The sequence below is a fragment of the Mustela nigripes genome, chromosome 1, assembly GCF_022355385.1.
Source record: "Mustela nigripes isolate SB6536 chromosome 1, MUSNIG.SB6536, whole genome shotgun sequence".
Taxonomy (NCBI): Eukaryota; Metazoa; Chordata; class Mammalia; order Carnivora; family Mustelidae; genus Mustela; species Mustela nigripes.
The window spans coordinates 238124561-238149242 of NC_081557.1; the positions used below are offsets into that span (position 1 = coordinate 238124561).

The window sequence follows — 24682 nt, forward strand, 5'->3', positions numbered from 1 at the left end:
AACTGAGGGAAAGACCCTAATACGCAAACTCATGAACACTAAGAGGGCGCTGTGAAGTCAGAAGCAAAGGACTCTTTCAAGAGGACAGGCAAGGACATGGCTGTGATCTGAATGTCAAACAGGGAGGCTGACAGAACTGGCAACATTTCCCAGTGGGGGGTCCTCAAATCCCACGTTCCTCAGAGGTGTCTGAACCAAACAGGCTAGAAAACTAACTGTATTCTCCTGCAATCAGACAGGAGCCAGTAATGGGAATGAGACTGGGAGCTAAGGGACATTTCTCTCTCTGTCCTGCTAGCACTCCCCACCCCAAACTCTGCTTCAGTTTTCCTCTGTTTATCTGCATTTCCTCTTTCCCTGTCTTTACAAATGGCTTTCTTGGCCTCTTCATGCATATGGTGAAAAATTATCCAAGAACGACCCTGAATTTTAGTGCCTACAACCATGGATGAGAATCACTGCAAAAAGTTAGAAGTTCTCCAGAGACAAAGCCAAACGATTAGTTTGGTCTAAGGTCTCCTGAGGCCAGGGATAGGTTTCATGCACAGTCTCTAAGAAGGAAACGTTGTACAGTAGGCAAATTGACGTGTTTCTTATAATTGGTGTCAAGCCACACTGAAAAGTTAGAGAAGTCTCTCTTTGTGCACCGCCACCAGCCCCAACCCTGCCGCCGCCCCTTTCTGGTGTGTCTGTGCTCAACCAAGAGCCTTCACAGCCTATCCCAACACTGGGCTCTGTCTTCCCTCATCCCAGGCTGTCCCAGGCCACAGAAGGCTGTAGTCCTGGCGGTGCTTCAAGTAATATATGTCTGAGTTTGCAAATAATTACATGTTTGCTTGCCAACATCATCATCTGATTGAAAATTAAAATTTTCTCTCACTAATCAGCTATTTGGGTGATTATTTTGCAAAATCAATTTCTTCAGATCCCTTTTCATTGACCTGATGTGTGAGGCACGTGAGAGCCATTGGAAGCTAAATAAAGCACTAAATGAAGGCAGAGTGTTACCATCACCATCATCAATACAACGTTACAACGCGTTGAGGGCCATCTGGAAAGTTGGCAGGGAACGCTTCTCAAGATTTTAGTCTCAACTGTCCTTGGTCATCTTTTAGATTATAGAAGAGTATTGGCTGATCATTGGATATTCCTAAAAAGAATAAGAAACCTGACAAAAGAATAAAGTCAAAGAGGCTAGTCCATTTTCTGTCACCTCCCCCAACTGATGCTTCTTCAGAGTGTGTGTGTCCTGTGCTCCCTGAGCCTGGGCAGATGTCAATCTTTTGCACAGATGCCTGTAACAAAAAGTTAGCTGGGCTTTAGGGATGGCTCATGTCTCCCTGGGCTGCAGAATGTTATTAAGGCTTGATGGCAATCTTCTAACATGATAAAAGCGAATTAAAGATCAGGAACTGTCTGCTTGGCAGCGCTGAGGGCAGTTAGAAAGCTCAGTGAAGGAGCAGGCATTAAGGAAGAAAGAATGCTGACAGAAGCTGGGCAGGCGGACAGGGCTATTTAACTCAGAGGGGTGGGTGTTAATTAATTTATTTTGGGTGAGGGAGATCTGATTTCTGAGCTAGACTACAAGCTGTTGCCAGTCTAGTTGGGAACAATGTCCTAAGAGCTGTAGGAATATCATCCCATCGTCTGGGTGGCTGACCTCATATCGTATCCATCTCCTTGTGTCCAGACTCACTGTGCTGTGTCGATTGGAGGCAGCGGCTCATTTTTCTTCCCTTCAACATTACTCTTGTCTCTGTTTCTAATATCTCCAAAAACTCCCCTGGATCTCCCAAATGATCCATGGCAGGTAGAAAGAAGGACACCAGGAGTGAGTTGGAAGTTATCACTCCTTCTAGAATGGCTTACTTTTAAAGGTATGGAATCTTGGCTTCCTTATCTTTTTAAGATGGGCCAACCGCGATTCGGCAAAAAGGTTAGTCATTAAAATTCACCAAAGCAAGTGTCAGGCCCACGATGTCCTGATTTCCTATCTGGTCTCTGCTTTCTCACTGTGAAAAATTACTTTCTCTCAATTCCATTGTTTCACCTAACAAAGGGCACATCTAATGATGTCCTCCCACATACACTTGTGTGGAGGCGTTTATTATAGTAATTAATTTTTTAAGGTTATAAAATGGTATGATGTATTATTCTGAAATACAAACAGAAATGAAGGGAAGTTTTGGGGTAACTTTGTGAAAGTTATTTTGAGGTAGTGGAAAAAACACTGGATTTGGGTACAGAAGCTCTGGTTCAAGCAAGTCACTTAAAAATCTAAGGAGTCCTGTCTGTATGTGTTAAAAGTCACCGATCTGTACTAAATAGGTACATTTTATTTTGTATGAATGAACCTGTATAAATATAACTCAAAAATCTGTGGAATAACTGTAGCGAGAAAGTATGAAGGTAAAATAGGCTCATCTGAAAATACAGAAAAGCACAGAAATAAAAAATAAAAACTAACCATCACATCCCAACCATGAGACAATCACATATCTATTTTTGGTTACAGTGAGGTGAATGAATTACAACCTACTATTCAGGGTGCTGTGTCATCACTGGCCCATGCGAAGCCCCAGATTTCCCCTTCATCTATTCCCACTTCTGTTTCTCTCTTCTCTCTTATGTACCTTTATCAAATATACATTATAGAACTGTGAGTGGCTTTTCTGGTCATGGGATCCAGAATGTATACACCCATCGGTAACTGTAGGAAGCTTTCAACTTTCCATGTCCTCCAACATTTATGTATTTAGTTTTCTGTCTCTATTTTTTAATAGAAATTTTCTTATTATATAATTTACTTTTAAAACTGTTTTACCATGCCTTTTTTATGTTCTAAAATAATATTCTAGTGTTATAATCAAGGCCAGGCCTTAAATTATTGGACTATCATCCTTTGTTTAGCTGAGAGCCCATTTTGTGATATTCAGGTAAAATATGCTTCTAAGGAATAAGTCGATAGTAAAGGGAACATAATTATCAAATTGTTAAGTTGAATTACTCAGACATGAGTAGGGATCAACTTCTTACCAGTCATGGAGTATTCCCAAGTATAACTCTATGTTTAGAAGAAACGAATGAAACTTGGCATGTATTAAGAGGAATAATTCAGTAGGTAAAGCAATAAACTGAAAAGAAAAGGAGACCTAACTTCTGGAGCAATTCTATACATGGTATGTCCTGACAATCATGTTGCTGGGCATGTGCTTAGTCAATGAAGTAAAAAACAGCTATCAGTTATATCCTGCCTCTTTCATAGAGGAAGCGTCATTGATCAGAATTACCTTATGATAGAACGCATTAAAAAAAAATTTCCCCACTTAGCCATATGTTTATTTCCTTATGTGCTAAATTTGTGCTAAACTTCCTGTAAGGTGTTTTTTTGTTTGTTTGTTTGTTTTAATTAAGTTGAGTAAAATTAAGCCAATAGTTCTGTTAAATTCTCCAGTTTGATTCAATACTTTTCAGATGTTTGTTGTAGATATTGATAATTCCTCCACTACTCACACTATCTCTGATATAAATCCTCAAGTTTATATTGAATGTGAGACTGATACTCTGAGAACATCAATGGTTTGCTATACGTTGGTTTTGGAGAATTCAACGTTGACATGTTGAGCAAAAGAGTTGATAGTAAGAAGGATTTATTTCAGCATATGAAAATTAAACGGATCCATAGACTTTGATTAAGAAGTCTTCTTTGAGTCTTCAGCCTTTTATGCTGAAGATTTCTTGTGCATTCAGTGTACATCATCATCAACATAAAAGAAATACTAGAAACTCCAGTGTGAGAAAAAGATGAGTGCTGATCATGATTCTGTTTTAAAATGTAACGTTCTGCATTTGTCTGAGATTTCATTAGACTTTTATGTAAGGAGTGATGAGGAAAACTGGAAAGATGAAATAACCTTTCATGAAAATGTTCTTTTTTGATGATAAGCTGTTATTCACTATACTAATCAGGACAGCATAATTCAAGTCATTTATTTATGAAGAACAAATATATTAATAAGAGAGTTCAAAGCAGATTATATACTAGGACATGTGGACATGCCTTACTTTTTTCTTGTGTATTTACTAGGAACATTATTTTCTGTGGAGAATACTATTTCTTGGGTACTACTTCTTCTTCTTCTTTTTTTTTTTTTTTTAAGATTTTATGTATTTATTTGACAGAGAGAGATGACAAGCAGGCAGAGAGGCAGGCAGAGAGAGAGGAGGAAGCAGGTTCCCTGCTGAGCAGAGAGCCCGATGCGGGGCTCGATCCCACGACCCTGAGATCATGACCTGAGCCAAAGGCAGCAGCTTAACCCACTGAGCCACCCAGGCACCCCTTGGGTACTACTTCTTAACCACAAACAATTGTAGATATCTTGGGAACTTTTGGAGGTTAAAATATTTATGTTCAAATTGCTCTGTGTTGGTATTTGAACTGAATATCCACTTAGAAAGGAAGAAGTAGGGCAGGCCCCTTTCTGTATTGATGGAGATTTACCTTGTTCCTATTTGTACAGACAGGGCCAAGGGCAATGCCGGATACAAGAAACCTACTCAAAAGTATTTGCCGAGTAAATGAATCGGTTGGGAAATTAAGCAGTTGAGTTTGTGAGGGACAAAGTGAACATATCAAGATGGAGATTGGTTTTCTGACTTTGGAGAGGTTACTGGCATTCAACTTCAACTCAGATGTTTCATTATGTAGGACATGGAAAGGTGGGGTAAGCAATCAATTAAGAATAATTTTATCTCACATGCCTCATTTCCTTCTGTCTGAAAGTTGGATATATTAATATTTACCTCCTATCTTTATTTTGCCCATGTCTCCTTTTTCTGGATTATTTTAAATTTATTGCATGTTGCTATCTTGCATACATTTTATAGCCTTCTTTTAGTGTCTATAAAAATTGGGTATATATAGGGGCACCTGGGTGGCTAAATCAGTTAAGAGTTTGCCTTTGGCTCAGGTCATGATCGCAGGGTCATCAGATTGAGTCCTGCATGGGCCTGCTTGTCCGGCAGGGAGCCACTTCTCCTTCTGCCTGCCTATTTCTCTCTCTGACAAATAAATAAATAAAATCTTAAAAAAAATAATAATTGGGTAACTATAAATTGAAATAATAGTTTGGCAGTGGTGGCCGAGGCAGCAGTGGCAGTAACAGCTCTGGGTTTGCTTCTCATAGCCACGGCTGCTGCTTGGGCCTGGTGTTTACAAATGGCTGGCTAGGATTCTCGGCACCATTTTCTGTTTCTGTCACTGGCCTGTGCCCCCTCCCCAGGCCCTCCTAAAGAGTCAGTGCTCGAACAGCACTTTGTTTTCTGCAGTGGATGCTGATGAAATACCAGTCGAAAGACGAAGATTGGATTATTTCATCCACCAAGTCAAAACCAGTGTCTTCAATGGTTTCAGCTTATTTGGATTCCCATTCCAGCTGACCACAAAACCTGTGGTAACTTCCACTTGTAAGGGAACACGGAATGTGACCCCTTCAGGAGAGGTATTTTCGAACTCTTCATCTTGTGAACTGGCAGGTCCTGGAACAACATGCTGACATTGGGTAATAAATCTCCTAATAGAATAAGTGATGGTAACCTGAGATCAGCCCCGCAGAGTCCTGCCTTCCTTTGGTTTTCCTTTGAACTCAGAGGGATATTAACAGAAGACCAGGTGGCTGTCATCATAGCAAAGGCCCTTCAGAGAGTTCCTTAACCTGGAAGCCTCAAGGACAGGCTGTAATGGAGGTGATTTCTGAAGAGGGTGGCAAGGGTCTGAGGTGTCCCCACTGTACCGATGAGGAGGGTGTTCAAAAAGAGGAAAGAGAGAAATGCCAAAGGTTATTGGAGTGACTTAAAGAGGGTGGTCATGGAAACTCTGTTTCTCCTGTAACTCTAACTAATCACAGCTCTCAAAGAAGTCAGATGGACACAGTAAAGACCAAAGGCTGGGGGAAGAGCAAAGTCATGGAGTCATAGCAACTCAGTGTGTTCCAAAACAGCAGAGAGTTGTTGAAACAAGGGGACCTCTGTGCTCAATGAGAAGTGAGAAGGGATGTTGTTCAAGGGGGAAAACTTCTGATACAGAGAGGACAGTTGGGATCAGACTTGAAAATGAAGGTCGGAGGGGACACCAGCTGGAATGTGACCTGTGTGAAGAGGTGTTAGCCCCACCCCGCCTTGGGCATTTGGAGCAATGGCTTACTCAGGAGGAAAATGTCAATACTTGAGACAAAAGAAAAGCGTTGCTCAGGCAAAGAGAGGGATCAAAGGATGCATGATCGTGAACTTACAGAGGACATGGAAAGGGAAATCAGTAATGCCCTAGGTCATGGCCCACAGGATGAGGTCCTAAGTAGTAGTTTCAAATTTTAAGTCACTTGAGGGGATATCCAGACCTTGAAGAACTATCACTGGCTCAATGATGAACTCATTAATTTTTTCATGAATCTTCTGGTGGAAAGAAACAAAAAACAAGGGTATCCAGCACTTTGCACATTCAGTACTTTTTTCTATCCCAAATAAAAATCTGGTGATTACCAAGCAGTGTCAAGAGGGACCAAGGGGTCAGTGAGTCTCCTTGAATAGGAAGGTACATTGGAGCCTAGTGGTGATAGACCTAAAAAAAGGTGTCTTAAGTATCTGGATTCTGTGGGACAAATGGGACACAGGATCTGTGGGATTTGCCTTTAGTATTTAACGGGTTGAAAGTAAGACCAAAAGAAATATTGATTTGAATCTTTTAGAGTGGGCCCACCACAGCATGAAGTCATATGAGATACCTCAACAGTTGGGTGGAAATGATTGCGGGATGTTTACTTGTAAATATGCAGATTATCTCTCTAGGGACAAACCTACCACATTTACTCCACATCAGATGCCTCTCCTGGATGAAGACTGTGGGAAATCCTTCCTCACTAGTTGCTGTGAGAAGGTCCCGCCCAGGCCCTCCAGCTGCTGGTGGTTCTGACAGGGAGGACAGATGTCTCATGTACGTCATGCATGAAGTCCCTGCATCACCTCTGTTGTCTCACAGGTATTGTGTGCGCCGGCTTCTCCTGCACCCTTGTCCTCATGTGGCGTGTGGAGGTTCTGCCTGCAACCCTGTGTGTAAGCCTGTGCCTCCTCAGAGCCCGGACGGTTCAACCCACACAAGAACAAACACAAAAATTAATAACTTTTTTAAAAGACTTTTTTCTCCTATGAATGTGGGAAATGCAGGACTTTATGATTTGTCTTGTGGGTTTGTTCACGTGTGTTTGTTCACTCACTCATTTGCTCAGATGATGGGCAGTGGTTGTTTGCTGCTGCGCTGACCTTTAACTCTGAATTGTCTGTTTGAGCTCTTTATTTTTGAAAAGAATGTTAATCAATCTCCACTCCCAGCTGAAGATCTGGAGGGCAGTGGGGGTGAGGGGAGGCAGGGGAGAAAGGAATGAACTTCTCTAAGGCTGGAGCAGAGACCGCCACCTGGAAGCCGGCCATCTTGTGTTGAGGGCTTGAGGATGCCGGGAGAAGACGTCTGGTCGTCAGGACAACACTGGCTTGGGGGCCTGGAAGAGTGGAACTGGGGTTCTCCAAGCATCTTCCGAAGAGTGTCATGGTCATCCTAAAGAGACCGCTGTTTCTGGAACAGAGGTGACTTGGCTACTCTTGCAACTGGATTTGAAGTAACTCTAAACCCGAAATCTTCCTTTTCATCACAGATCTGGTTGAGTATAAACATCAGAATTGTAAGGGCTGGCCTGGGCTGTTGATTTCTTTTCTTTGCTTTTTTTCTTTTTCAAAGATTTTATTTATTTATTTGACAGACAGAGATCACAAGTAGGCGAAGAGGCAGGGAGAAAGAGGAATTAGCAGGCTCCCCGCTGAGCAGAGAGCCCAATGCGATGCTGGGCTTAATCCCAGGACCCTGATATTAGGACTCTAGCAGAAGCAGAGGCTCAACCCACTGAGCCACCCAGGCGTCCCAGGGCTGTGGATTTCAAAAGACATGTAAAATTATTCAATGTAAAAGCTGTTTTTTCTCAAAGTTTTTTTTTTTTTTTTGTAAATATATAAGCCAAAATTAAGTTTTGTACTCATTAGGATTTTTGTCCCCCTCCTCCCTTTCCATCCCCACTGAAATTGGAAGAAAATTTAGTACTTGTCTCAGAGGCTGCCTGTTATATAATAATCTATTTTGCATATGAAAGTTTGTATTTAACTTGTTTGTTCATTAAAAACTTGGCAGTGAAAAAAAGTTAAAAAAATAAATTGAAATAATAATAATAGCTGCTTTGTTTTAAGTCAGATTAGATCCCCTGTACGTAAGGCCTCATAAATTCGTCGTAAACATTCGTAAACATATGAGAGCTCGTTATTAACACACACTCTACTTATTACTATTTTAAGGGAAACGAAAGACCGTTTCCCCCCAGTGTAAATCCCAGCCAATGCGCTGGCCCCGCTCCTCATTCTACATGTCCCTGTTACAGTTCGTGCACGACTCACCATTTAGACCCCATTTTGCCCTCTGTAAAATGAATGTTTCGCAATCCCCTGTTGTCGGGCATGTTGTGAGGTTGAAGAAGGTAACAACGGGCAGGGTTCTCTCTTCTCCCCAGTTCATTCCTTCCGTCCTCCCCTTCCCCCCACCTGCAATGCATATTACATTCATGCTGTGAGATATGATCCATATGGGCAAGAGAACATCTTGGGGCTTTCAGAGAAGCCCTATTCTGAAATGTCTGGAAGACTGGAGCTCGTCTCCATGGAGGGGTGAGAGGAGTCAGATTCAGTGACTTTGACCCCACACAGGGACAACCAAAGGGAACTAGAGTCTTGAGAAGAGAGCAGAGAGGCAGAAAAGAAGGAGGGTAGTGGAAAGATGGGAGTGGGAGGAAGACAGGTTGGATGCCTCTCTGAGGCTGACTCTGTTGGACAGAAAGGTGACCCCATGCAGATAGCAAACAAATTAATAGCCCATCCTCTGGCTCCCAGTGTGCTCCAGACCCCTGGTAAGAATGCATCGCTTCTGGGAATGAAGTTGTTTCTTGCCTGTCCCTCTGGATGTGGCACAGCATTAAATAAAAGTTACATGTATATGAAAATTGTAGCATATGCCCATATTTCATCGAATCTAAGATGCTATCAGCTACAACGTGCATCCTTATTTTATGAACCCCTGAGAAAGGAAAAAAAAAAAAAAAGCCTCGCTAATTTAATCATGGCACAATATATTATTATGGCTTGAAATTTTTAAACATATGGAAAAAGCTCTTCTAGATGTATTTATATAGAGATTGTTTTCGTATATCGCTCTTGAGCATACATATAAAGGCAAAGAAATGTGAAATAAATTAATTAGGATAGTCCCAAGCACTCTGAGTTTGAGTCTTATTAATCACTTTTCCTCTCAGAGTCATTGATGTGTGGGATGTTTTGCACAAGTCAGTCAGTTCTTCTTGTGATCAAAAGCACTGGTGATGGAGTATTTGTTAAAAATGTACTTTGCTGTTGTCTTGGATTTTCTCCTGAGTCTTGGAAACCCGTCTCTAAGTTTTAATGTGCAGGCAGTTATATCATGACCATTGCGGATATATGTGAGGGTCAGATGCCCACCAATTTTGGAGACATTAACAAGTGAGAAAATACACCTCTTAGAACTGGTGTAGCCCCGTGGTAAATCCTCAGCAATGCGAAGATGTCCAGATCTGATCTTGAACTACCCGAATCAGACTCTGGGTCCAGCCTTTCACAGTTAGGCACTGCTGCCCATAAGATGCAGGCTTCCACAGCTGAAGAAAATAGATGGTCCCTCAATTACAGAGCCTCCAGCAGATGGATGGCTGGACCTTGGGGTCCTTTGCTCCAAAAGCCTCCAGAATTATTTCAGGAAAGGGGGCTCAGTGAATCTCAGATGGAAAACTGTGGCAGATGTTCCCCCTTTGGCTCATGCTTATCAATGGCCCTGAAGCTGCCTAGCTGCTTCCCTCACCTGCTGCCCCCACCCCTTGTGAAGCCCCAGTGTCCAGGCTGGGGGTGTCACCTTCTAACGGTCCCAGGGATTGTTAATCTTCAAGCTGTCAGAGATGTAGCAGTTTTCATACAAAAGTGGGGACCATACTTTTCTCAACTCTTCATCCTAGTTTATTTCCTGGGTCTCAAAGCATCAAGGCTTGTCCCCAGAGTCCACTGATTCTTCACAGAAACTCCCAGCTTCAGGAGTTAATAATAGGCAGTCAATATAAATGATTAATGAATTTTTATTTAATCTCTAATATGACTTATATATTCATACTTGAAAAAGCTTCTATTTGCAAACAGAGCAGATCAAAGCCAACTCAGTCAGATTATTTTAGGGTTCCAAGTTTATATATGCAAAAGCTTTGGAAACGGCATTAACTCATTTGCAAAAGGCGATGCAAAAAGACATACCAGCAAAAGGTCCCCTTTTCAATGTGTAATTGATACTTTGACAGATTTGACTGAACTCTCTGCTCTCTGAGGTGTGGTGACTTCCCAGCCCAGAGTCATCATCCACATCGCATCATGCTTTCTCTTCAGGGGAAGTTTTCCTGGTCATTTGGGGACCACTTTCGTGCTCTTAAGAAACTTTCTAGTTTATCTGTGGACTTGGAACTACAATCCCACAAAGAAAACAAAAACATCTCTAGATCTCTGAGTGAACCCAGTCTGTTTTTTTTTTTTTTTTTAATTTTCCTTCTGTCTGGGCTCCCTGTTTTTCTTCTTCTTGCCAGTTTTAACCTTCATCTCAGACAGTAGAAACAACAGTCCCCTGTTACCCTGGCAACGGTGGTAAGATAATAGAATTAGGTTGTCCCAGGGCTCCATTTTGGCCTCATGCTTTTTGGAAGAAAAAAAGCAACATGATTATGAAATATAATTTGTGATAAATTTATGGCAATTATTGGTAAAAGATATAACATGTCAAATTTTCAGTGACTTAAAAAACATCAGCGACAAGAGTAAGACAGGAAGTGTGTCTCAGGATAAGGATTTCTTTCACATATATTTTCCCGTCAGCTTTGTAGGTTTCTTTTGACATTTTATCTCTTTCATCAATTAAAAAAATAACAACTGAGAAAAATTTATCAGCAGGGTAGATTCTGAGAACATTGCTATTTTTCCTCAATACATTGGAAAATTTGTAAGAATCTTTTACACATTCTGCAGGCATATTCTCATAGAAAAAATAAATTGCCACTCTCGGGATTCACATTCCTCTACTATCACATTCAGCACTGACATTCTGTAGAAATCCACTGCTGATTTGGAAAGCCGCTTTTAGTTTTCTAGGTTGATGTTTCTAAGACTGTGACTCAATTTCCCTGTTGTCTTTTTCTATCCGGATTCTGGGAAAATCTCGGGGATGAAATCTGGTCTTAATGATACTTAGTAGGATCCCTCAAGTAACTCTGGATCTGATGTAGTATTTTTAATGCTTTGTTCATTACTCTATATTCTTTTTTTTTTTTTTTTCAATTGTATTATGTTAGTCACCATACAGGACATCATTAGGTTTTGGGGCAGTGTTCCAAGATTCATTGTTTACATAGAACACCCAGTGCTCCATGCAATACATGTCCTCTTTAATACCCGTTACCAGGCTCACCCCCCAGTCCCCTTCCCTCTAAAACCCTCAGTTTATTACTCAGAGTCAGCAATTTCTCATGGTTCCTCTCCCCCTCTGATTCCCCCCCTTACTTTTCCTTTCTTTCTCCTAATGACCTCTGTGTTCTTCCTTATGTTCCACAAGTTGGTGAAACCATATGACAATTCACTTTCTCTGCTTAACTTATTTCACTCAGCTTCATCTCCTCCTGTCCCATTCGTGTTGATGCAAAAGTTGGGTATTCATCCTTTCTGATTACTCTTTATTCTTGAGTGCTAAACTTCTCTCCATCCCAAAGTGATTGGATTTCCCTTGGATGGTTCCAAGCAGAAGAGAAGTAAACTTCCTGTGTGTAGGATAAATGTATGCACAATTTAATCCATTGATTATATCTTTATTAGGAATTAAGAATGTTGAATCCGTACACCAGTATCTTGGAGTAATAGTACAATGTAGTTAGTTTAAAAATCTTTCTACCGTAAGACATATTTATAGACATTTTCCATAGTGACAGTCTGATTGAAGAAGAATGTAAAAGAGATTATTTGCCTCCATGTTTGAAGAATCTTAGTCACAGAATACACAAGAAACTCCTTATTCAAGAGGAATAAGGAGTTTCCTTATTCAAGAGGAATAAGGAGTTTCATGCTTGAGAATGAAGGTTGACCTGATATAAGGTTCCTTGGTGCTAAGTGGGACTTGGCTTCTATAGGCAGAATACACTATTTAATCTCTAGCATCCAATAATGTGTAATGTAGTATAGAAGGTGCCTTTAATGACACCAACAACATTATATGCCTCAGCTATTTTGCCTCAAAAGTGAATAGCCATTATTTCCCACCTCACATATGAACTGGAAGCAGGACAGAAAGAGACGGAAGTAATCATGTCAGTTGTTATTTACCTCTCTCCTAACATGTGAGGTCACTTTGTTCTGACATTAAAATCTAACTTAGCTCATTTCAATTCAGCAAATGGTTCTCCGAGCCCTGTTTATTTGCAAAACACTCTACAAGATATAGTGGTGAATCCAAGATGAAAATTAAACTATAAAAGTGGGAAGTAGTTTCTCTGGGGACTCTATATTGATCTTCTTTCTTCTGTGGTTATGTTAATTTTAGAGACTTTATATAATTGTCCAATGGAAGGAAATCCTGGGGTGCATGTGGAATCCAGAGCTGAGCGGCCCAGGATGCTGAGACAGCTATGCCTGCTCAGGGTCCATAGTGAGAGATGTAAGCTAGCACCGAAACCTCCTGCCCCCACTATCCACTTAATATATGGTAAACTCTCAGTCCAGAGATGTAAAGAGTGAACAAGGCTTTGGTACCCGGAGCCCTTCTCCAGGACCTTGGTGAGGACAGACTGATTGAGCCTTGAAGCTCTAGAATCAGGCCAGAAACAGAATGGGATTGCCTTGACCCCCTGTCAGTTAATTATGCTCTCCTGGCTCCATTCTTCTTACTGTCCTCCAAACAGTATGTACTGGCTATTAGCTTGTTTAAGTAACAGATAAGAATTTATGGCTATCATTTGTTGAGCACTATGCTAAACACTTCATATATATCATTCTACTTAATTTTTCCAAACATTCTATGCAGTAGGAACTACTTGACAGATCAGGAAACTGAGATTCAAGGTCATTCAGAGGTTGGCTGATCCAAGATTCAAACCCCTATGGGTCCATTTTATGGACCCCTAGCTCCCGTTCATAACTAATATATAAATTCAGAAATCCTCCATCTCTCTTGTTGTGTAATAAGAAAATAGTCCTGCTTTTAAAGAATACTTTCTTTAATGCACTTAGTTTCTTTTCTGGCTAGAAGTTCTCTCCACTTCAAATTAATAATTGAACTGTGAATTTTGATTTTTAAAGTCATGTTAAGAAGCGTTAAGAAGGGTTCAATATTCCATATGCTGAAAAGTTTCAGGGACAGTTTATTTTCCCTATTTCACTCATGGTTAGTGAATCACTTTTCCCTTCCAGTCACCAGCGTAGTTAGAAAATAAAAATTGATAGGTTCTCTCCATCCACCCAGGAGTTCTGAGAACAGCACTTGGGGAGTGAGTCATGGCTTATTACTTCTCGGTTGACAAGTGTTGCTGGAGAAAAGGCGATTACTTCGTTAATGACAGGCAGAGTTTTGCTTTACTTCAATGACCAAGTTTTACTGTTTTTAATACCAAAAAACAAAATAGTGAATGTGATAGTTATAAAATAGCAGCAAATGCAGACATGTTGTATATATTTACTATGATTCAAGGGATTTTAAAAAATTATGTTCTGGTTATCATATCAGATATATCAGGGATATAGTTAAAATTACTTCTCACCATGCAATGCTAATCAGACACAGGATAGTACATAGTAGTATGTGGGGCAATATTTGGAGATAGGATGAGTAAAATAATAATTAAATTTTGATGTCCTGTTTTTTCTACAAATAAGGAAATAATTAGATATTCTGATTAAAAAATTGACACCAACAAGAAATACCCATGTCTAGGTCTAGCTGCTGGGTTATCATTTCTACTGGGAATTGAGCAAGGAAAATTTTTTTTCTTTGAATTGATCATTAATAATATTTTCCAAAATAGTTCTAGTTTGGCTCATGCAATGTTCTGCCCTCTATTTAGCTTCTAGCGTTTATAATTTACTATTTTAAACAAACAGATGACCACTGGTGTTGAATTTATGAGTGTTTGAAATATTTCTACATTGGTAATATGGTTTACACATTTTTGTTTCATGTTTTGAGGGGACTGCATAAATTAAGGAATTGGGTTAAGAGAGAAAGGTCTTGTTAGTTAGGTTAGTTAGTTAGTTAGTTGGTCCTTTTCAGAAGGGCTTTGCAGAGTAGGAGTCACAGTTGTCTTCAGCTACTCTGCCTTTATTTAGTTCTTTGAACAAACCTGCTAATATTCGGCCCCAGGGCCTTATGTTACCACAGCTAAGGAACTGCCTCCAACTGCTCCTGCCCACCTCGAACCTTTACAAGATGGATCTCTTCCATTGTTGGTAGACCCTCATTTAATGTCTCTTTTTCAGAGAGGCTGGCTGAGACTATTTCGTGTAAAGTAGACTCCTCTGTAACGCTTGTTATAATGTTATTATACCTTTATTTGTTTATTGTAGTTATCTATTTTCTTAAAAAAGATTTTATTTATTTATTTATTTGACAGAATCACAAGTAGGCAGAGAGGGAAGCAGAGAGAGAGAGAGAGATGGGGGAAGCAGGCTCCCTGCCGAGCAGAGAGCCCAATGTGGGGCTCAATCCCGGGACCCTGGGATCATGACCTGAGTTGAAGCCGAAGGCAGAGGCTTTAACCCACTGAACCACCCAGGTGCCCCATGTTATCTACTTAAAAAAAAAAAAAAAAAAAAAAATATATATATATATATATATATATATAATATATATTAAATATATACTTAAATATATACTAATATATAAATATAAATATAAATATATATATATATATATATTTAGTGTTCCAAGATTCATTGTTTATGCACCACACCCAGGCTCCATGCAATACGTGCCCCCCTTAATACCCACCAGCAGGCTCATCCATCCCCCCTCCCCCATTTACTTCCAAAGGCAGGGAACATGCCTGTTGTGTTCACCTGTATAGATCTAACAACTCTCTGGTATTTTTTAGGTGCTTGATAAATATTGTTAAAACGAATAAATGATTGAAAGAGTACATCTGAAGGAAGAGAAGAAGGAAATTCTTTCTGAAGGGAGGCGGCTAACCTGGCAGAGTGAGTAAAATGTAGGGAATAATAAACTGATACGAGGAAAAAGGTGGCAAATGGAGTAGTTAGAAGTTGCTGTATTAACATCAAGCAGCTGGGAGCAAATAGTAAGCAGAATGAGAGCAGAAAGTGTTGAGAATGTTGTTGATGTCTTCTGCTGGAAAGGACTGTTGACTTGGTTATTTCACGGAAGTGGGATTATATATTAGCTTAGGATACACTGCATTGAACTCCAGCTATTTTGTTTCAGCAACGTTACCAATGGGAGGCATGGGCACAATTTTACATATCTTTATATTTGCCACAGTGGCTAGCTGTGTCTTATCCTTGGGTGGCATGCAGTAGCTACTTGTGGAATCATTGCCCGAATGAAAGAATAATTGCAAAGTTACCTGCTGAAAAGAGCTTATTTTTTTTAATCCATCTAAGATAAGTGTGTGAATTGCAATTATTAAAATGTATTCTCACCGCAGCAGATACCTCCTTATATTTGTGGCAGGCTGGTTTCCAGTTTACCGGACTTTCTGTTCACCCTTGAAAGAGAGATGACTCTCAACTAGTCTCATTTTAAGATAGTATATAAGTATATAAATAATAGATATGCATACATACACATGTGTATAGGTACATATATGCACACTATATATTTTTAACATATATATTTAAAATATCACAAACTTTTTAATCATTCTATTGAAATTTTTCTATCCTTCGAGTGTATTTATTGATTGCAATCTTGTGTAGTCCTTGTCTTGCCTTATTCAGGCTAAAATTCATTGTTTCCATCCAGAGGACACATAATATATATAGACATCATCACAAACACATTAAGTAATATGTTGCAGATACTCTGTAAGCATGACTCACTAAGGCAGATATTGTTATCTCCATTCTACTAAGGGGAAAATTGAAGATTTGGGTGATGGAAAGAACATTCTCACCGAGGTATGCTGGAATTTGAACCTAGGCTTTTTGACTTCAAAATTCTTCTCATGCTGTAGCACTCTGTCCAAACCAAACATCTAGCAAAAGGGAACAGGAGTAGATTACATAAGGAGTCCAGGGCAAAAAATAATTGGGACGATCAAAGAATTTTGATTTTTTTCTTGATTAGGCTAATATTCATGCCCTCACCACTCACTTTGATGTATTTTAAAGATCTTAACATTTGGCTGTAAAAATGAATTATTTTTTCTCTTCTTCCCCAATAAGTATTTCCTCACTTATGCTCTCTTATTATGTCCTTTGACTGTACACTCTTTACTTTGTCAAGTTAAATCCTCTTAATATTGTCACTTAGAAATAGTTGATATAGTGCTAGCTCTTTCTCTCTCCCTTCCTACCCCCCCCTTCCTTTTTTTTGGGATTATATAAAATTCTCTAGTATTTGATTCCTAATTCAATTGGCCATGAAGTAGAGATTTCTATTTTTCTCCCACCTTTTTCTTCAGTGAGAGTTCTATAAGAAGAAAATATTCAGAATGAAAGTCATCAACAGGGCTCAGAGTTGGGAAATTATAACATTACTGAAATACTGCTTTTCAACTTGACAAAATAAACATTATTGAAAATTGGTAATATGCACCATTGGCACTGGTGAGAGTGCAGAAGAGTAAGAACTCATATACTAGGTGAAGTGTAAATTATACAACTTTTCTTATCTGTAATTGGCAATTTATGTCAAAAGCTTGACATTAAAAAATATTCTTACTTCATCAATTTTACCCAAAGGAATTGACACTGAAGAACTACTTAGATATATCTACACTGATTTTTGAACAAGAACATTCAATGCAGCATTATTTTACTGAATATTTTAAATAATTTAAACATCTAGCCATCCAGAAAGAGAAAGAAAATATTGTACAACTATTGGAAGGGATTTAATACACACATTAAATTCATGTTTTTCAAAATAAAGATATAGGAAATGACTCGCTATATAATGGTGAATGAAAAAAGCAAGTTGTTAAATATGGTATAATTTTATATATGGGAGCACTGACAAACAGCCCTTAAATTTCAACCTCCAAGTGCTTGATACAGTAAAGGCTTATTTTTCGCTTATAACATAGTTCAGCGGCAGGTGTGAATTTGTGACTCTGACAAGCTCAGTAAATGGCTTCAGGACTCCTGGGGTCATTCCAGCTAGCAGATGGGGGAGGAAGAGAGAGGGCATGGGCAGGGGACTCTTTCTCCTAACTGCCTCGGTCCACAAATGATGCATTACTTTTGCTCACTTCCCATCAGCAAAAGCTAGGCACTTGTTCCTTCTCCCTTTAAATTGCAAGAGGCTGGGCAATATAGTTTTGTGACCATCAGAGCATCTCATCTTCATACCCACAAAATTATTATTTTTTAAGACTTTATTTATTTATTTGACAGTAAGCACAGTAAGATCACAAGTAAGCAGAGAGGCAGACAGAGAGAGGAAGGGAAGCAGGCTCCCTGCTGAGCAGAGAGCCCGATGCGGGGCTTGATCCCAGGACCCTGAGATCATGACCTGAGCTGAAGGCAGAGGCTTAACCCACTGAGCCATCCAGGCGCCCCCAATATTTCACAAAATTATTAACATCTCTAGTGAGGTTATTTTTTACTTTTCTTTTTTGGTTTGACTTTTATTTTCAGTACTGTGCTATTTTGAATTTTCTAAAATAAGTGTAAGTTAAGATTATATCAGATAAAACTATAAACATTAAAAAAGCTTGAAGTGCAGTATGAGGGCCAGCTGTGTGTCCTCACTCTGGAGGTTGACAGGTTGGGGCACTCCCCATAGTGTACATTTTAATATGGTCTTGTATCTTAAGAGATTGTTCAGTCACTCGTCCAAGTGTCAGCAAATCCACGAGCACAGTGTTAGGAGGCTGCTTCTGTATGCATGGGTGATTTGGATATAATATTTATTAAGACAGATCACATGGACTGCTTTGCCTGATCTGTCTGGCTTGGAGGATCTTCCATTCTTCCCTGATCGTTTCATTAAGTTTCCTTCCAAAACCTTTCCCTCTGTCTGAGAGTATGTTTGCTTGTTGCTAGCCAAAGTGGAAAAGTAACAAGGCAGATGTTCTCTCTTTTCATAGTTTGTTAAAAAGTTATTCTTTGGCAAAAACACTTGTGCAAGAAGACATCGGTTGAAAATGCATCTTATACAATACTGAGGAAGTCTAATAGATGATTAAAGAACTAGTATTCAAAGCTCCATGTTGGCATGTAGTCCACTGCCCATTTTAATGATCCTGTGCTAACAGGGAAAAGAACAAATGATATAACCCCTGTGGGAAGGCTATGACTCGTCCCAGCCTAAACATTAGATTCCACATTTTATCCCTGGCCTTCACCCTTGACAGTGAATTGTAGAGATCCTTGTCTGCTAACATCCTTTTCAACACTCATCACTGGCTTCAAAGTTGGAGTCTTTCATTTCCTCGCCCCACATTTATTTTTTGTTTCATCGCATGCCGCTTTCTTGCACTTGTCCTGTTAAAGGGTCCCCCATAGCTATTTAATATTTAAAGGCTGGGATCATTTGCAGGTTTTAGTTTAAAGGTAACCATAGCACACACAGAGACATTCATTATTAATAGAGATGCACTGTAAGTCTTAAGACTCCTCTTTCCTTTCGATGTTAGTTTCGTATGGGTGCTGCTGTCGGGAGAATGAAGCTCTGATATTGCTATGTGGCAAGTGGACTCGTGCAATCACGAGGGATCCAGAATTATGTGAACAGTGTGTGTGGGTGGAAGTGATCATGCTCAAAAGGGACATAAAGCCAGAAAGTGACAGGCCAAGGAAAGTCCGGTTTCGGATCGCGTCATCTCACAGCGGGCGGGTGCTGAAGGAGGTGTATGAAGACGGGCAGCCTTCGGGCTCTCTGGATTCTGAATGTGCCAGCATCTGCGGGATAGATGGACGGAGTGAGTCCGATGGACAGCAAAATGGCCACATGGGATCGGAAAGCGATGAGTGTGAGGACGACCAGGATAACTTGCTGGCGTTAGCAAGGGCTGCCAGCGAGAAGGGTTTTGGAACAAGAAGAGTCAACATTTTAAGCAAAAATGGCACAGTCAGAGGCGTCAAATACAAAGTGAGTGCCGGACAAGCTCTATTTAACAATTTGGCCAAAGTACTGCAGGTAAGTCTGTGCACTTTGCTCCCCCTGGGCTTTGTTCCTAAGTCACCCTCTCAGTACCTCTGCCCTCCAGTTGAAAGCAAGCCTCTCTTATACATGACTCCTACATACTTCATGAGTCACTCCCCCATCGAAGATATTGTCTCAACAGCCATGGATTAAAAATAGGGTTATTATGCTTAGCAAATTAGATGGATTCTCAAAGCCAAATTTCTAACATTTAAGTGGTCTTTTTCTTCCAGTGTGCCATGGCTGGAACAATGCATCTGTTTCTTAGACAAGGGGAAAAAAAAAAAAAAGACAGACTATAATGTTCAAAACATCTGAGCACAGTTTGGAAGTTAATTTCTGGTTTATCTTCCTCAAGATGGCAGATCAGCATTTATCATCTCCTGTATAGATTTTAAAACAGAGAAGTTGGAGTGCCGCATTCAGCCGCACTGGGTTAAGTTGGAATGATAGGAAGTTGTAAAGACGAACTTGAACTTTCTCCTACTGCTCTGGAAGTTGCAGGTTTTTTCTGAGGTGGATTTCTTCACTCATTTGCCCACAAGAACTCTAGAGTGGCACTTGAAGAAGTTATTCCTCTGTAATATATATGGAGTGAGAGCCAGGTTTTATACTAAAAGACATTAGCCTTTAATATGTGACAGATTCTGCACAGTAATGTAGGAATGTATTATTCAGGTCCTGGGGCCTTTGGCACTGATCTAATGTTTAGACAAATTTTTGAAATTGCCCGGAAGCACTGGTAAATGATTTTTGGTTGAAAACAGGCATCATTTTTTCAGGAATAGAAATCATAATCACTATCATTAAAGTAGCAGACCAATATTTTTCATTGTAATACCATTTTCTATGATTCTCAACATTTAAATAAAATATCCTTGATGAATTATTCATTGCCTCTGCATTATAGAAGGATGCAGTAGTGGTAGGGAGAAAGGATTTTAACAAAGGTATTTGATTATTTTTCATTTTGAGGGAAGTATTTGGAAAGATCATAACACCAGGATTTTAAAAAAAGAAATCAAAGGGTAAAAACAGTTAAGATCAAAGGTTCTTTTCATACTCAGAATTTACCCATGAAAGATTTCACTGATTAAGGCTGGAGGTGGGGAACTGATGACTATGTTTGACTAGGTTGGAAAAAATCTTGTATAGATTTCTAGAGATGTGACTATTACATTGAAATCATCTTGGTGGTGGCTGTGTTTTACCCACTGCAGAAATTATTATTGCCAAGGTGTAGACCAAGACTCTATAATAATAAAGTTTAAAAAATGTTTGCATTTATTTTGATTAATTTAGTTTTTAGTTGAATCATGATTTGAATTGCTTTATGATCTGGAGGGTTTTACAAAAGTGCTGCACCAATTTTAGAATTTTAATTTGAGTTTGTTCAGATCGCCCCCCAAAACGATGATTTATGCATAAATACTTTAAATTTTCAAATCCTAAAAAAAAAAAAAAAAAAAAACCACACACGCAAAAAAACCCCACAACTTTTCCTCTCTATGGCTTTGTCCTAGTAGAGCTAGAAATCCACCCATAGGAGTTAAAGGAAATTCCAAAATCAAATCTTAGTACTAGATTAGTTAACAGTAGTTTACTTGTATATTTTCCTTTTTTTTTTTTTTTAAAGATCTTGTTTATTTATTTGGAGAGAGAGCGAGTGAACATGAACAGGGGAGAGGCAGAGGGAGAGAGAGAGAGAGGGAGAAGCAGACTACCCACTGAGCGGGGAGCACCAACATATGGCTCAATTCTGGGACTGAGATCATGACCTGAGCAGAAGGTAGACACTTAACTGACTGAGCCACCCAGGTGCCCCTACTTGTATATTTTTCTATGCATAATTCCATCACCCCTTTTCTTAAGAAAAAAATCCAATAAAACTCTCATTTCCTACTAATTTACCACTACACCATTTACCCTTTGCTTTAAGACAACAGTAGTGGTTACTAGCAGAGACCCCTTAAAGTCTGATATTTAATCATTTTTTTCTAGCTGGCACTTCTTTCTTTATAATGTGGGCAAAGTCACCAATTTTGACCACCATCATTAGTTTCATTGTCATCATTGCCATCACTGTCACGGACCATTCTCTGATTTCTCCAGGATGAAACCTAAGTTAACAGAGCGCCTACCTTGGATAGTGCCAGATGCACTATTTTAGGAGGCCCCATTCACATCATGTGTAAAGAGCGTCCCTTGGAGTGATGCGATGAACCTACATAGCATTATATAGAGAGCTAACTTGGATGCTTGCTGCTTGCCAAAGGATAGGTATGTCGTAAGGAGTGACAAATGTCTTAGGCATGTGCCTTAGGGTGACTGAGTAGGCTTCCTGCAATGCAGTAGCAGAGAAGCCCCAGGAACGAAAACAGAAGTTACCATTCAGTTACTCCTATGGTTAGGGGACCAGATGTGACTCTTCTCTGGATCTTTGTGTATTGTCTATATCCCTTAGAAAGTAAGCAGCAAACTTAACTGGATATAACTGTAATTAAGCAATTTCTCTCAGGGAGGAAAAAATGAGGAGTGATATCTTAGATATTTGATTAAGGTTTCAATGCACAATCTTATTGCAGAAAGGAACTATAATTGAAAAAACAGGTTTTTCTTCCAGTTTTAAGTTATAAAATCTTAAAGCACTCAACTTGAAACTTGGGGAAACCCCAAATATAAATAAAAGCTTCCAAGGAATCTGTAAATCACTTGGCTTCCTCTCTGTTAGTTTCCCATTCTGTTACTTCTGTCTCATAGAATATTGGCATGTATCTTGCTAAAATTTCAACTGTGCAGAGAGTAGTCTTTGAAATTATTTGCCTCAAACATTTATACTTCTTTAGCAGTACTTATTTTTTTTTTAAAGTTTTAATTTATGTATTTGTCAGGAAGACAGAGAGAGAACAAGCAGGGGGAGTGGCAGACAGAGGGAGAAGCAGACTCCCTGCTGAGCAAGGAACCCAATGTGGGGCTGGATCCCAGGACTCTGGAATCATGATCTGAGCTGAAGACAGATGCTTAACCAACTGAGCCACCCAGCCATCCCTTTTAGTTAGCAGTATTTATTTAGAAAGTTATCTATAAAAGGGATAGTAGAACCAATTCCCATTTCACTTGTTTATTTGCTTACCCTATAGAATCCTGGGTGATGCAGGATGTGCAAAAGTTTTTGTGGATAGGAAGAGACCAGGAGGTAAAAAGAGAAGAGTCACTAGATGCTTAGGTGGGCATTGGAATGGGTGTGTTCATTGTTTCACTTGTGAAATCACTCAAGGCCTCCAGTGGGTCTAGATTATGGCTCTTCAGATACAGGTGCTTGGGTTTCCCATTTCTCCCAGAAACGACAAGAGTATAATGCTCAAGAGAGGCCTGTTTGGAAATCTGAAAACCTGGGATCTAGTTGTGGCGTGGAAATACGCATTTATTAGCCACTGTTTCGGTTGTTTGTGCATACACTGATGTTTGAGAATCACTGACTAAGCGTGTGAAAGGGAAATTCATCTAGTTTACTAGCGTTAATAAAAATATTCCTTCATGTCTTTCATGTCTTTAATATTTAAGGGGGAAAACAAAGAAGTTGTGTTATTTTTCTTCTGATCATGTTAGATGACCAGGAAAGTCTTTCCGGAGCCAAAGATAAATAAAGATATCCTGATGGACTTGTTTCCTACTGGTATTCTAATTTATCAGTTAATTGGTTTAGAAATGGTTCCTGAAATTAACAGAACATTCTGATGTAGGTGTCTTTTTTTAGTTCTTTTTAAGATATTCTGCTGTAAGGATAATCCTACCCAGATAAATGGTTTTACTCCTCATAACTGGAAAATTTTAGAAAAAAATTTTTATTTATTTTTTAAAAAATAACTTACTTCATGGAAGACAAGTCACAAAACCACTGTATAGCTCATAGCTCTCACCCACTCAGAGCATGTTTAGATTTGAGATACATCTTGATCTTAGTAGCAACATATTTCTGAAGTTTCTCGGAGTGGGTCAGTGATGCAGATAATTAAGGTCATTTGGTGTTTCTAATATTTTCCTCTGGGATTAAATTTCAGATGGTAATTAAGAATCAGTAGTCTTATCTTGACCCTATCTTCGAATTTGTGTAATCTGTTTTATACTCAGAATCTTTTTCTGTAATTTCTATAATTTTCATTGCCTTTTTTTTCTTTTTTTACAAATTTAAAACTATTAGAGAAAAATAGAGGCAAAAAGGGATATATTTATACCACATACTATAATTCGCTGGCTCCTTTCTAAAAACTCAAACATAGGGCGCCTGGGTGGCTCAGTGGGTTAAAGCCTCTGCCTTCCGCTTGGGTCATGGTCCCAGGGCTGCCTGCTCAGCAGGGAGCCTGCTTCCTCCTCTCTCTCTGCTTGCCTCTCTGCCTACTTGTGATCTCTGTCTGTCAAATTAAATAAAATCTTAAAAAAAAAACCTCAAACATATAACTTTCATCTTTGTATTTACATGAACATTTGTAATTAATGTGCTTATATTTATAAGCATTTTAACATTTCAAGATAAGGAAAATAAAAATAATCATACATTTGCAGAACAATTTGCATTTTGTAAGGGTTTTCACTTACATTATTTTACTTGATTGTACTGAAGATTGTTGTGAAATAAGCACGAAAATGACTATTATAATGCCTATTTGTAGGTAACTGAGTGTCAGAGAAATTAAGTGTCTGGCCCAAAGCTAAAAACATGAGAATTCTGCCTTTCAGTATGTAGGCATAGTTTATCTAAGTACAATGCTATATACAAGAATACTCAACCTCACCTTTTGAAAAGTCATAATTACAAATATAAAGATCGATAAGATTAAATCCTATCGTAAGATAGTTATCATAGTTACCAATGTTATGATATGATTTAGTCTTCTGAAACCTCAGTATTTGGTTAGCAGATTTTAAAATCTATTGTTGATTGAATGTTCAAATCTCCACTTAGGGAAGGTTCGTCTGCAGTGTTAAATAGCTTCTACCCAGTTTTAAATTGTATTTTTAAAATTTAGCTAATCTTTTCATCTCTATAACACAATTTGATTAAAATGTTTTGAGATTGCAAGGAAAGGGGCGATGGGTTAGCTCAAGGAAGACCCCTCCTCAGCATTGTTCACTAACTTTAGGAAAGATGATTAACAGAATTTCCTGGTT

The 24682-nt window shown here is 39.2% G+C and overlaps 1 protein-coding gene and 1 pseudogene across 2 annotated transcripts in view; both read left to right on the top strand.

Annotated features, from left to right (window-relative positions):
• Positions 1-24682, top strand: part of GRXCR1 (glutaredoxin and cysteine rich domain containing 1) — a 317659-nt gene that overhangs the window by 172112 nt on the left and 120865 nt on the right. The window contains exons 5-6 of one of the 2 annotated variants that reach the window (XM_059383326.1): positions 15279-15381; positions 19005-19507. The exons of the other annotated variant lie outside the window; for it this stretch is intronic. Of the exons in view, the coding sequence (XP_059239309.1) occupies positions 15309-15381; positions 19005-19507 (576 nt within the window). The 5' untranslated portion in view covers positions 15279-15308. The remainder of the gene's footprint in view (positions 1-15278; positions 15382-19004; positions 19508-24682) is intronic. 2 annotated transcript variants of the gene reach the window in all.
• LOC132000674 (sentrin-specific protease 2-like) lies at positions 1910-8217 on the top strand (annotated as a pseudogene).